General features: G+C 34.6%; 4 protein-coding genes across 4 annotated transcripts in view; 1 reads left to right on the forward strand and 3 right to left on the reverse strand.

The window, feature by feature from the left end:
* Position 1: 1 nt before the first annotated feature.
* Positions 2-4,097, reverse strand: LOC110225776 (isoleucine--tRNA ligase, chloroplastic/mitochondrial-like). The gene is made up of 13 exons (XM_021015750.1): positions 3,847-4,097; positions 3,109-3,307; positions 2,877-3,031; positions 2,701-2,802; positions 2,521-2,590; positions 2,291-2,403; positions 2,127-2,195; positions 1,903-2,010; positions 1,461-1,605; positions 1,035-1,266; positions 652-938; positions 425-561; positions 2-163 (listed from the first exon to the last, which is right to left on the reverse strand). Exons 1-13 carry the CDS (start codon positions 3,925-3,927, stop codon positions 2-4), a joined length of 1,860 nt encoding a protein of 619 aa, XP_020871409.1. The 5' UTR covers positions 3,928-4,097.
* A 2,396-nt stretch (positions 4,098-6,493) lies between these two features.
* LOC110230816 (dirigent protein 3) lies at positions 6,494-7,129 on the reverse strand. Its single transcript, XM_021034835.1, is given in 3 exon segments — positions 6,494-6,622; positions 6,624-6,951; positions 6,953-7,129. Coding segments are annotated over 3 exon segments (573 nt in total). The 5' UTR covers positions 7,069-7,129.
* Positions 7,130-10,879: 3,750 nt separating this feature from the next.
* LOC110230817 (universal stress protein PHOS34) lies at positions 10,880-11,604 on the forward strand. The gene has a single exon (XM_021034845.1). The coding sequence runs from the start codon at positions 10,940-10,942 to the stop codon at positions 11,441-11,443; it is 504 nt and encodes a 167-aa protein (XP_020890504.1). The 5' UTR covers positions 10,880-10,939; the 3' UTR covers positions 11,444-11,604.
* A 524-nt stretch (positions 11,605-12,128) lies between these two features.
* LOC9300025 (isoleucine--tRNA ligase, chloroplastic/mitochondrial) overlaps positions 12,129-12,226 on the reverse strand; it is a 6,321-nt gene continuing 6,223 nt past the window's right edge. The window contains exon 21 of the mRNA XM_021015751.1: positions 12,129-12,193. Within this exon, the coding sequence (XP_020871410.1) occupies positions 12,129-12,193 (65 nt within the window). The remainder of the gene's footprint in view (positions 12,194-12,226) is intronic.

A 12,226-nucleotide genomic window follows, 5' to 3' on the forward strand; every position in this document is an offset into this window, starting at 1 on the left:
CTTATAGGCCCTTACATTTAACATGGTTAATTGTCTCTTCATTCATGAGGGGTTCTTTTGTCTTAACATGATAAAAGGCAGGAATAGGGACCCCCCATGTCCTTTGTCTCGAGATGCACCAATCAGATCGACTGGAAGTCATGGCAGATATTCTGTTTACCGCCTGAATGACAATTGCCAAAAGATATAAACTCCAAACAATACATATGCATCTCTTAAAAAAGATGATATAAGGAAAGACACTAAGTCAAGCAGTATGATATCATCTTAACATTGAGAAAATCACACAGCAAGGTGGATCAGAGCATGTAGTTCATGTGCTATGAGTCGCCTTTCACAGCTAACATTTACACATGATACTTTTAACCCGCATACTCAAGAAAAAATATCAACTTATAAACTCAGTATGTATTCAACTAGGTACCTGATCTGGTACCCATTTTACATTGTTGATTGCATCCATTGTGGCCGTGCGAAACCCTTCAACTGATGCAAACCACTGCTCAGTCGCTCTAAATATCGTAGGTTTCTTAGTTCGCCAATCATATGGGTATTTATGAGCTGCATGAAAAAGAAGGAAATTAAATCATGACACTCTGAAGCACATGCTTGCTCAAATGGTTCCTCAGTAAGCATCTGAAGCAAACTCACCATAAGATTCTTCCATGACCAGAGACATATTTTCATCCAGGTAACTGACAACAGCACTATTCCCTTCTCCAAGGACGGAGAGCCCTCTAAACCTTCCAGCTTCTTCAGTGAACTTTCCTTCATCATCCACCGGAGAGATAAGAGGCAGCCCATACTTCAGGCCGGTTGCATAATCCTCCTGACCATGACCAGGGGCAGTGTGAACCAACCCTGTTCCAGATTCCGTAGTTATGTAATCACCCCCTATAACGACTGGACAGTCCCTGTTGTCAATTGGATGTGTGTACCTACAACCATGATGACACACCATAAACTAAGGGGTTCAATTTATAGCATCATATGCAAAACTGAAATTTCTTTTATTCTCTAACTTAAAATGTAACCTGCAGTTTTCAAGATCTGAACCAAGGAATGTTTTACTTATGATAAGCTTGACACCCCATTTCGCTTCTAATGCTGGCACAAGGTCGGTCGCTACAATCACGAAAAGCTTTTGTTGATTCTTTAGAACCTTCCCAGGCATTTTCTTTTTATTGCCTGTCACAGCAGATTCATCTTCTGAGAATGACTGCACTTCCACAACAGAGTACTGAAGCTTTGCATTCACCGCGACAGCTGAAAGTTAGACAAGAAAGAAAGGAAGAAGAGTCACTAAATTTGCTTATATAGCATTCAGATATAGAAAACGAGACAAAATAAGTATTTATCCTTGCAACTAAGTGGAAAAGAGATGTGAGAAAGAACGTATAAAAGTAAACTAGGATGCAATTTGACAGCTGAGAGAAACATATACTAATATAACCCCTTACCAGCATTGGCTGGCATAGTCCAAGGTGTAGTTGTCCATACTGCCAAGCATATATTAGGGACAAACTCATCTAAAAGGCTTGTTTTCGCTCCGCCAACCACTTTGAAAATAGCATATATGCTTTTGGAAATATGACCCTCCGGATACTACACATAAAAGCAGATACAGGTAGGACTGATATCAGATAACTAGGTAAAGTGTGAAAGCGGAATGCATTAAGAACAGGAATAGATAACAACATTAAATCAGGGTTCATTGAGGATAGATAAAGAATTACTCTCGGTCTAATGGACACCAGATCGCATTATGGTAAAATATCTACGGAAGTAAGAAAAGGAATAGGAAGACTGGTATGATTTTAGCTGACTTAGTTTTGCTCTGAGCTGCCATAATATTATTATTACTCTTAAGAGTATTGATATGAAAACGGGATTCAAATTTACCTCTAATTCAGCTTCTGCAAGAGCAGTCCGAGATGAAGGGCTCCAGTGAACTGGTTTCCTACCTCTATAGATGTACCCTTTCAAGGCCATCTGGCCAAATACTTCAATCTACAATATACGATAACTAGATATGTTGATTTTATCAGGCTTTGAAGAACTCTAATAATAATCATCTCCTACATGGTATTTAATCCAGTACATAATGTGGGAGGTGAGACCATTACCTGGGCTGCTTCATATTCCGGATCAAGAGTTAGATAAGGATTGTTCCAGTCTGCCCATACACCAAACCGCTGTAAACACCAAGTACTATGTCAATGGAATACCAAACAATGACTGATGCATTCAAAACACGATATCAGATATGAAAACAAAGCTTGGTAGCCACCTTAAATGATTCCATTTGTGTTTTGACTGTTGCTTTTGCAAATTTCGCCGCCTTTGCCCTTAATTTTAATGGTGTAAGTTCCTTTCTTACTTCCTGATCCAGGGACTGCAGAACTGAAATGTTACGATTACAGCCAAATTACTCAGGCAAGTAACAAACTGGAAAATAACAAAAGGACAGTTACTTTCTGTTTCTAATGACTCAAAGGTCCAAACCTATTGTGTACTTACCTTTCAACTCAATTGGAAGGCCATGGCAATCCCACCCAGGAACGTACTGAACTTTATAGTTTTGGAGCAGCTACATGAAGAAGCAGACAGTTTGATGAGAAGGAACTCCTCTATTGGGCATAAGGAAAAATAAAGAAGCCATAAGGAGAGTAAATGGATGTCCAAGTAAGGAATAAATACCTTATAGCGATTAATGATATCCTTCAGTATCTTGTTAAGAGCATGACCCATATGCAGATCACCATTGGCATAAGGAGGACCATCATGAAGAATGAAACTCCCCTGAAATTCTAACTAAGTATCAGACACAAGTTTCTCAAAGCAAAGTTGGCGTAAGATAGTTTTGAGAAACTCACTCCATTGTTATTATCAGAAACTCTCTTGAAGACCTGGTTCTCGTCCCACAACTTCTGGAGTTCAGGTTCCCTTGTCAAAGAATTCGCTCTCATACCAAAACCTGTCTTTGGCAAATCAACCGTTTGCTTGTACTTCCCATCTTCTTGCTTTTCCCCTAACCAACATAATGGTAAATGAGTGCCACATTGCATAACAGTATTAGGAAAGAAGTGCAAGAAATGGGATGCGAACCTTCGGATGCTTTCTTTGCCGCCATAACAGGCCCACGAGACCTTCGCTTTGATGAATGACCAAACTCATTGTTTGGCTCAGTTGAATACCCTGAGACATATAAGAATGAAAAAGCCTTGACAGGAGACCTTCCCTTGGCAAGAAATGAATCCAACGGCGTATTCCTCCTTAAATTTGAACAACTTCTACCTGACAATACCTGAACGAAGACAAACCACATCTCAAAAACTATTTCCACGCAAATTTCCAGCAAGACACAAGAACTTCTACCGAATGATATAGGTGAAGTAGTTTTCCCCAAGCAAGTTCCTTAGAAAACACATTTTTCTATGAAATAACAGAGCCTAGAAACAGAATTAGTTTGATTAATGAGGGCTCTAAGTCAGAACTCAAGTAAACTACTTGCGATTTCATTTTTTCTATAAAATTAACACAGTTTTATTATTCGAAGATATAAGCAATGGATAAAAGTCAACCCAGAAGCCTCTGAAATTCTATCGAACAACTGGTGTGCAATAGTAAAACCTTAAGAACACAAACTATAACACAAAAGCAAACTACTTTAACGAAACCCACAAATCGAAATTGCCATTGCATTGATAATAAGAATCCGATTCGGAGACAAATGTGTTCTAGAAATCGAACTTGATTAGCAAGTCTATCACTTTCTCAGTACTCAAAACATATACAGTAAACAGAGAACATGGATTCAAAGTAATCAAATTTACATTCACATACTCTGTAAGATGAGGATTGAACCATCGCCATTGCAGCAGCTTCCCTGGGATTACCCGCAAAGGATTTGAAGAAAGACGACATCTTCTTCGATTTTCTCTCTGTCGCTTCTATCTCTCAGAGCTCATTTCCACGCTATCGGCGAAACAAAGATTGAGAAGGAAGGAAGGAAGGAAGAAGACTAACGTCGCCAAACTCAGGGAAGGCTTTGTGTATATGTAATATGTGTGTGTGGATAACTGAAAGTTGAAACTAGAAGTCTAGAACCAAACCTCAGAACTCGTTTCAATTTTTGGGTTTTATCCTAAATCTCTTGGTTTTTTTTTTTCTAAAATACAAATTCTCCTTTTTCTTCAATCTCATAATATTAAAAGAGAATTTATAAGATAGAAAATTAAACATTTTTTCTTAAAAAAAAAAAAATCCATGGATTTCATGAATAAATTTTCACATATATAAATATTTAATACTTATTGTTTAAATCAATTTATTTTCACTTTTTTTTTTTTTTTTTGAAAAACAATCAATTTATTTTCACTTAAAAACATTTTCCAATAGTAATTCAAATATCCTCCATTATTTGTTTTTCTTTAAGGTTAATATTTTCTTGATCTTAATAAAGATAGAGCTTCATCCCACCAAAAAAATAAAATAAAAATAGAGCTTCCTCATCGATGAAACAGAGAAAACAAAAAAAAAATCATAAGGAGGAAGGAAGTATAGAACAAGAAACATTCATTATATCATTTATCAATGTACGTTTCATCTCTCTCTAACAGCCCCGTTCAAAAAATCGGACACCTAGCCGATTAATCGGTCGTCTAGGCACTTGTCGGAGGCTTACCGTCGCGATTTAGCCCTTATTGCACTCATTAATCGTTTAAACGATTTATCGGTTAATTAGTGATTTAAACGTTGAAATTCGCCGATTTAGCAAAAGTCACACTGAATTTTGGGCATAAATCCACTAAAGATTGGGCTTCAACTTCGTTATTACTTGGAGACACTCAAATGAGAATGGAAAAGCATATTTATAATCAAACATCTCCATGGACTCATTCTCTAATTGTCGATGTAGGATGTTATGTTTTGCCAAAAATCTACTTCCTATATTTGCTTCGGCTTCTTCCAATTCAATCATGAAATCTTCATCTGCAGGAGTCAACATAACAATAAGAGTTTTTAAACCCGCATAAGATATTCCTCCAACAAATGTCTCACCATTTTTTGAACCACTTTCTGTATCATAATTATCAGGGCCGGCCCATGGCTAAAGCCCAACAAGCCAATGCTTTAGGCAGCAAAGTTTATAAATATGTTTAGGGACATCAAAATTGTAAGTGCCCAGTAGTGTAGTGGTTGAGAGTCTTCTGCTCCACCTTCCAACCAGGGTTCGAGACCTTTCCCATTTTTTTCAAAACCGAATAGTTTTCTTATTTTTTATTTCATTTTAAATCTGCTCCATTATTTCAGTTTTCTAATTTCAATTTCATTTTTTATTATTATATTAGATTGATTAACATTAAATTATCTACTAAACAATTTAATTTTTTTTTAAACCTATTTTGCTAAATCTTTTTTTTACTAAACAACTATATTAGATTGATTAATATTAAATTATTATTTTTAATTTTTAATTTTTTTAAACAATGATCCTTCTGTCTTTTATGTTTTTGGTTTTAACTTTCAAGACTTTTTTTTTTAACTCATGTTAACATTAAGTTTCAAATAATTATGTTTTTCTGTTATGCAAAAAAAAAAAAAAAAATTGGGGCAACAACTTTTTAGTTTGCTTTAGGCATCATATAACTTTGGACCGGCACTGATAATTATAATCACTCTTTCGTTTAGAACTACCTCCACGTGTATCACCACTCTTTCTTGGTTCATCTCTTCCCCACATATAGATCTTTCATTACTATCCTCAAACTTCACAAACACGTTAGGACCCTTGTTTTCTCTAAGGGGCTTTATATAGTACAAAAGTCCAACCTCACTAGCAATAAGAACAAGAGGAGTCTTTTCCTTTGTTGTGAACATAATCCTATTGGGTACAGAGTAACTCCACAAAGGTTTGACACCCTTCACTCCAAACTCCTCCACAATGGCTTCGTTCAATTAATAACTGGTTGGTTTTAGATTTGTTGGTTTAGTGCTTCTTCTCTCTCAAAGGATCGAACATGTTGCAGAACATAACTCAAATTGAAATCCTAGTCAACTTTGCTCTCTCATAATCACTATTTTTTTGTGTCTCAAGACTCAAGATCAAGACCATACTATTTTTTGAATATCATGTTGGAACTTTAATTTGTATTTTGAATAGGTATTTAGGATGGATGTCGATTTGATATGAAGTAATTTTGCAAAATTATTGATAAAGTTTAAAATATTTTTGTATCATAACACTAGAAATATTAAAATTAATCGAAAAACTAATCCCGATTAAATTCCGTTTAATCTCCTATTTTTTCGCTAGGCGCTAGGTCCACCTCGAACCTCCGACTAGCGCCTAACGATATATTAAACGTTACTAACACGTAACAAAAATAATTAGCGCATTAGACGGTAACCGGTAGTTCACATAGTGATTAATTAAAAATAATAGAAAAATTAATGACGAAAACAAAAACAATCATTAAATTAAGCACCATCAATAATGCAAGATATTATAACACTTATACTCAACAGTAGCGTCACCCGTCTTAATATCAAACCATTTGGTCCGAGCCTCGACATAACCTCTAGCGAACCGGAACATTCCACTGCCTCCAACCACTGGGCACTGGCATCTCCCTAACCTTGGATAACACCGTATTACGACCAAGAATCGTGATGGTACTCCCATTATACTTACCAGTCTTAAAAGCAAAGTTCATTGCCATCAAGAACCCTAATTCCTTTTGAGCTGCTCCGGCGTACATCCCTTGGGCTTGGCCCACCACAGTCGAGTTAATTGATGTTAAAGCGTTGTCTATTATGGTGATTGATCCGAAGAATGAGGAAGCTGAGTATTTCGACACCGGTTGTTGGATCCTGATGGAACTTGGGTTTCGACCACTTAAAATGTCGTGCCAATAAACACGGATATGTGTGAGTTTCTCTTTTTTGGCCGAGGTGTTTTCGGTTTATTGTTCTTGCAAACTCTTCACCATTTTTTCCGGCAGAAGTAACAGTTGCGCCGAGGAGGATGATTTGTGCCGCGAGGATGAGAATGAGCTTTGCCATGTTAGTTTTGTGGTGGTACTTTGTTTTATTTGTTCTTGATAGTTTATGTAAATTGTGGGTGTATATATATATATATATATAGCGCAACTTGTGTGCAATATATATCGAGTAATAGATGAGATCATGAGTGTGAAAATTACAAAGGAGGAAAAAGATAAACGAGTACTGTCTATATATAGAAGAAGGCGTGCTATTTGAGAAATCTTCTAGAAACTAAAGTAAGTTTGGATTATTTGATTTGTGTTTGGTGAATAAAGTGTGAAATATTGTATTTTATGGGGATTACAAAAAAATTCAATCAATATCACTAAAGCTGTGATTGCCAGAATATTTAGATGAGTATAGATGAGAACATTCGTAAATTGCAAATGTTGATTCCTCTACGCTTTGATGTGAAAATCTTTTGGTAGAGTATTAATTTCTAAAAAAACAAAAATATTGATATTATATCTTTCATATATCTATACTATTAATTGGGAATCACTAAATAATAAAAAAACCTTTAAGTTGTAGAATATTACATAAAATGCCATTGATTTTTTAAAATTTGAACAAACAAAAAAAAACATTTTTTAAATAATCGAAAATAAATCAATAAAATAATAACTGCCCAATAATTTAGGAAATAGTTTATAGAAGATTCCATAATAAATCAAGTTATTTGATTCGAAATTGTATATTGTCTTAATTTTTTTGACATCATTGGATCGACAAGGCTCGATCCATAGCCAATCCCTACTACGCGGGATAACGCGACTTACTGGAGTCGAACTCCGGTGGAGAAGGCGGAGTCAAATAGACTTAACCGCTTGACTAAAGGCACATCTCTAAATTGTATATTGTTTTGGTAATATATTATTAGATATTTCCGGTAATCTAATTTAATGTAACAAATTATCATTTATTTAAATTTTAATACATTTAATTATGATTAGTAGTACACATGAAAAAGACGATTTTAATATTTTATTTTCCAAATATGAAAAAATATTTATCATATTTGTCATATATAATCAAAACTAAATACTTCCATCCTTAAAAATATAACCTATTCAACAAATAATTTTGGATTTTAGATTCTAAATATCTAGATAATATTTTGAGTATAGATTAAATTATTTTACATTTTAATTAGAATTTAAATGATATAAATTTTGAAATATATTTTTTAGAAATGGGTAGTTTTCATTATTTTAAATATATATCACTAAACTAAATGTGAATTATATAAAAATATATATTTTTAAAACGTATTATAATAGTTACTATATCTCCAAATTATTTTATTTAGAGCCAAATAAATTAATATATCAAATCAAGTAAATTATTTTATTACGTCTCAAATTGTTACAAGCTTTTAGAATATATATTCTTCTAAATTCGATTATTTTATTTTTTCAAACAACATTAAAATATAATTTTAACCCACGGCCCGCAAATGGAAGAGGAAAAACATTACTTCCAAGTTTGATGGTTAACCATTTAATTAATCCGGTTACTAAAGAATGGCATCTTCCTATTTTACAAGAATTTTTGGATCCAGTGGATATTCAGTTTATTAGGGGATTGGCTATTAGCAAAGTTTATAAGCCAGATAGGCTTATCCGGCATCATACAAGATCGGGAAGATATACAGTAAAATCAGGCTATCGGGTTGCTAGAGAGATGACAGAAACGATCGAATGGGGCCCGAATTATAAGAATTTACAAGCACAAGCTTGGAAAGTCAAAGCCCCTCCAGAACTAAAACATTTCTTATGGCAAATTGCTACGGGATCTCTAGCAGTTACTTCAAAATTAGCACATCGAGGGATCCAATGTGATTTTCTCTGTAAAAGGTGTGAGATGGCAGAGGAAACAATAAATCATGCTTTATTTGAGTGCACTCATTCTCAGAAAATATGGGAATTATCAGATATACCTACGGCAATAGGTAGTTTTCCTCTAACCTCGGAATTCTCAAATCTAGATTATCTTTATTGGAGGTTACCATCTAATCTAGATGGGGAAAAAAAAACTTTCAGTTATGCTTGGATTTTGTGGTTCATCTGGAAAGATAGGAATAAAAAGGTTTTCAAGGGATTACAATCTGAACCCAGAGATATTTTAAATCATGCTTTGAGTGAAAAATTAATGTGGGAAGAAGCTCAGTTGGATCCGATCGAAACTAGTTCTACTACGGAAACTTTGGAACGACCGGCTCAATCTATAAGATGTCGGATTGATGGTTCTTGGAAAAATTCAGATCCAACAATGGGTATAGGATGGTGGTGTTTTCAAGGAAATGATCAAACGATACTGCTCGGTGCAAAGTGCCTTCGGAGGTGTCCCTCCCCTCTTCACTCGGAGATGGAAGCTTTAATTTGGGCTATGAAGAATATCCTTTCAAGAGGGATCGATTGTCAGGTGTTTGAATCAGACTGCTCGGAGTTAGTCTCGATGATACACTCACCAGATGAATGGCCTGCTTTCTCCAATCTTCTAGATGAGTTTGGTTTTCTCCGTCTCTCTTTCCCTTTCTTCTCGCTTTCTCTTATTTCTCGTTTATGTAATGTTCAAGCGGACTACTTAGCCCGTTCTTCTAGACTTTTATTTTCTGAAGTTACTTTTGTAAACTCTACTCCTCCTAATTGGGCAACCAATCAAGGAATTATTTATTAATTAATGTGTGGATGACAAAGAAAAATATATATATATAATTTTAGTACAATGTTTAAATTTTCAATGCAAATACTTCAAAATGAGAAAATATTCATTCACACCAATATTCTTATTTTTCTATTAAATTTGAATAGCTTCTTTTCTGGAAAGAACATTAATAGAATTTTTTTAACAGCTCATTAATTGTATTTGAACAATCAAAATCACCATATTTTTGCGATAATGCATAAGGATCATAGGAATTTTTAGATTTTTTTTTTTTTAATATTTTCGTCATCATAAATTGAAAATATGCAATTAAGATTAGTATTTTTTGTCATCATCCACAAATTAAAACCTAATTTCATGTACAATCTATTTCCTATAAATATTATGCATACATCCACGTAGTTGATTATCTCACAATTAATCTAAGATTGTGTTATAAATACTATATAAAATAAATTTCTTTACATCAATCTAACCTATATTATATTTTTATCTAATAAGATTTTTTTCCTAATTTACTCTTCAATTTCTAACTCCAAAATTTGACCTATGGTTCACAAGTCACAACATTAGCTATTGTGTCATAAACATTATAAATAGCATTTTATATTTTTCTGTGTAGATTATAATATATATACAACAATATATATCACCAAACAACAAAATATTTTCACTCACCAAAAAAAAACAACAAAATATTTTATATTTACAAAAAGTTTATTACAACACATTTTCTTAAAATAAGAAACCCTGCACGTATGTGCGGGTCATGATCTAGTATTATATATGTTGGAAAACTACAAAGATCTTTTTGTATAAAACCCGCTTTCCCTAAGGCCGTTAAGAATATTGATATGAAATGAAGAAAAAAATTTATAGGTATTTAATTTAATTAAGCTCTCTCCAACTTTGGTTTGTTTATTCATATAAAACCAACGAAACCCCAAACAAAATAAAAACACCTCGGTCAAACTCTTTAAAATTTAATAGACCGATATAATCGGGAAAGCTAAGCACACCTCATGACTATTTAAATTTTTCTTTAACAGAAAGTTAAGTATTTAAACCGACCCTTTTTAGTAACAAGAGACCTTGCGTGACTATCGGTTCCACAAACAACGCTCGACCACATCATAGCCGCTCACTTCTCATTCAAATAGAGATCACTTTCCATCAACTCTACAATCACAAAGCAAATCAAGAAAGCTAAAGAGAATCAAAAATGGCTAGTGGAAGTGAGCGTGTGGTGGTCGTAGGAGTAGATGATTCAGCCCATAGCTACCATGCACTCGAGACGGCTCTTGATCTCTTTTTCATACCTTTCAAGGCCAACCCACGATTCAAACTTGTCGTTGTTCACGGACGACCAACAGCGACCTCCTTCCTCGGTGTTGCTGGTCCTGGAACGGTGGATATTATACCAATGGTGGAACAAGATTTAAACAAGACCGCAGAATTGGTTAAGAAGAAGTGCTCCGAAGTGTGCTCGGCTAAGTCCGTTGAGATCTCGTCTTTGGAGGTGATTGAAGGAGATCCAAGGAATATTATGTTGGAAGCCGTGGAGAGACATCATGCATGTGTTATTGTCCTTGGTAGCCATGGTTATGGAGCTGTCAAGAGGGTGTTTTTGGGGAGTGTGAGTGATTATTTAGCTCATCACGCACATTGCTCCGTTATGATCGTCAAGAAACCTAAGGCTAAACCTACTTCTACGGAAACACACTAATGAGAGGAACAAGACGTCCTATTTTTGTTATATTTGTTACCATTCTGTTTTCTTAAGTAAGACCCTATCTATACTCTTCTTCCCCAACATCTTCAGTTTCACGTTAATAGATGTATCACTTCGTTTGTATACATTATATGAAATGGTTCTTCTTCGTCTTATTCGATCCTTACTTTCTTCTGTATCGAAACTATTGTCTAAAAACCAAGTTCTTGAAACATATATATTTACGTTTATTTTATTTGATCATAGTTAAAAGGTTCCACTTAAATTTTTTCTATGGAAAACTGTCTAACTTGCAAAAAGCTTGATGTTCTACAAAACTGAGATAGAAAACCCTATCGTGACTTAAAGGTGCTATAACCAAATACTCGTGTTGCCGAGGATTTCTAAGCAATGGCTTCAGCAACTTCTTTTCTCTTTTTTCTTTTCTCAGTTTACCACTTAGTGAGTCTCGTTTTGCATAACAATATGCTATCCAAGCTTGTAGTAGACAACACTTGTGTTTTATGCGAAAGACCATATATTCATGTCTTTTATAGTTACGAGCCCTAAGATCCCTATATCTAGCTAGGTCAGAAAAAGACATAATGCCATAAATTGAAAAAAAAAAACAAAATTGAACTGAAAATTGTAGGGCTTTGAAAATTCCAGAAATTCTCGAAGGCCGAAGACAAACTTAGACCTAGGAGGGGGTTTGAAAATAGTTTTCAACCAGCAATAGACGTGCCTCGGTTAGAACCTCATTAGCTGCGACATTGCCCCAAGCGCAAAGATAAATTT

Source organism: Arabidopsis lyrata (assembly GCF_000004255.2).
Source record: "Arabidopsis lyrata subsp. lyrata unplaced genomic scaffold ARALYscaffold_8, whole genome shotgun sequence".
Taxonomy (NCBI): domain Eukaryota; kingdom Viridiplantae; phylum Streptophyta; class Magnoliopsida; order Brassicales; family Brassicaceae; genus Arabidopsis; species Arabidopsis lyrata.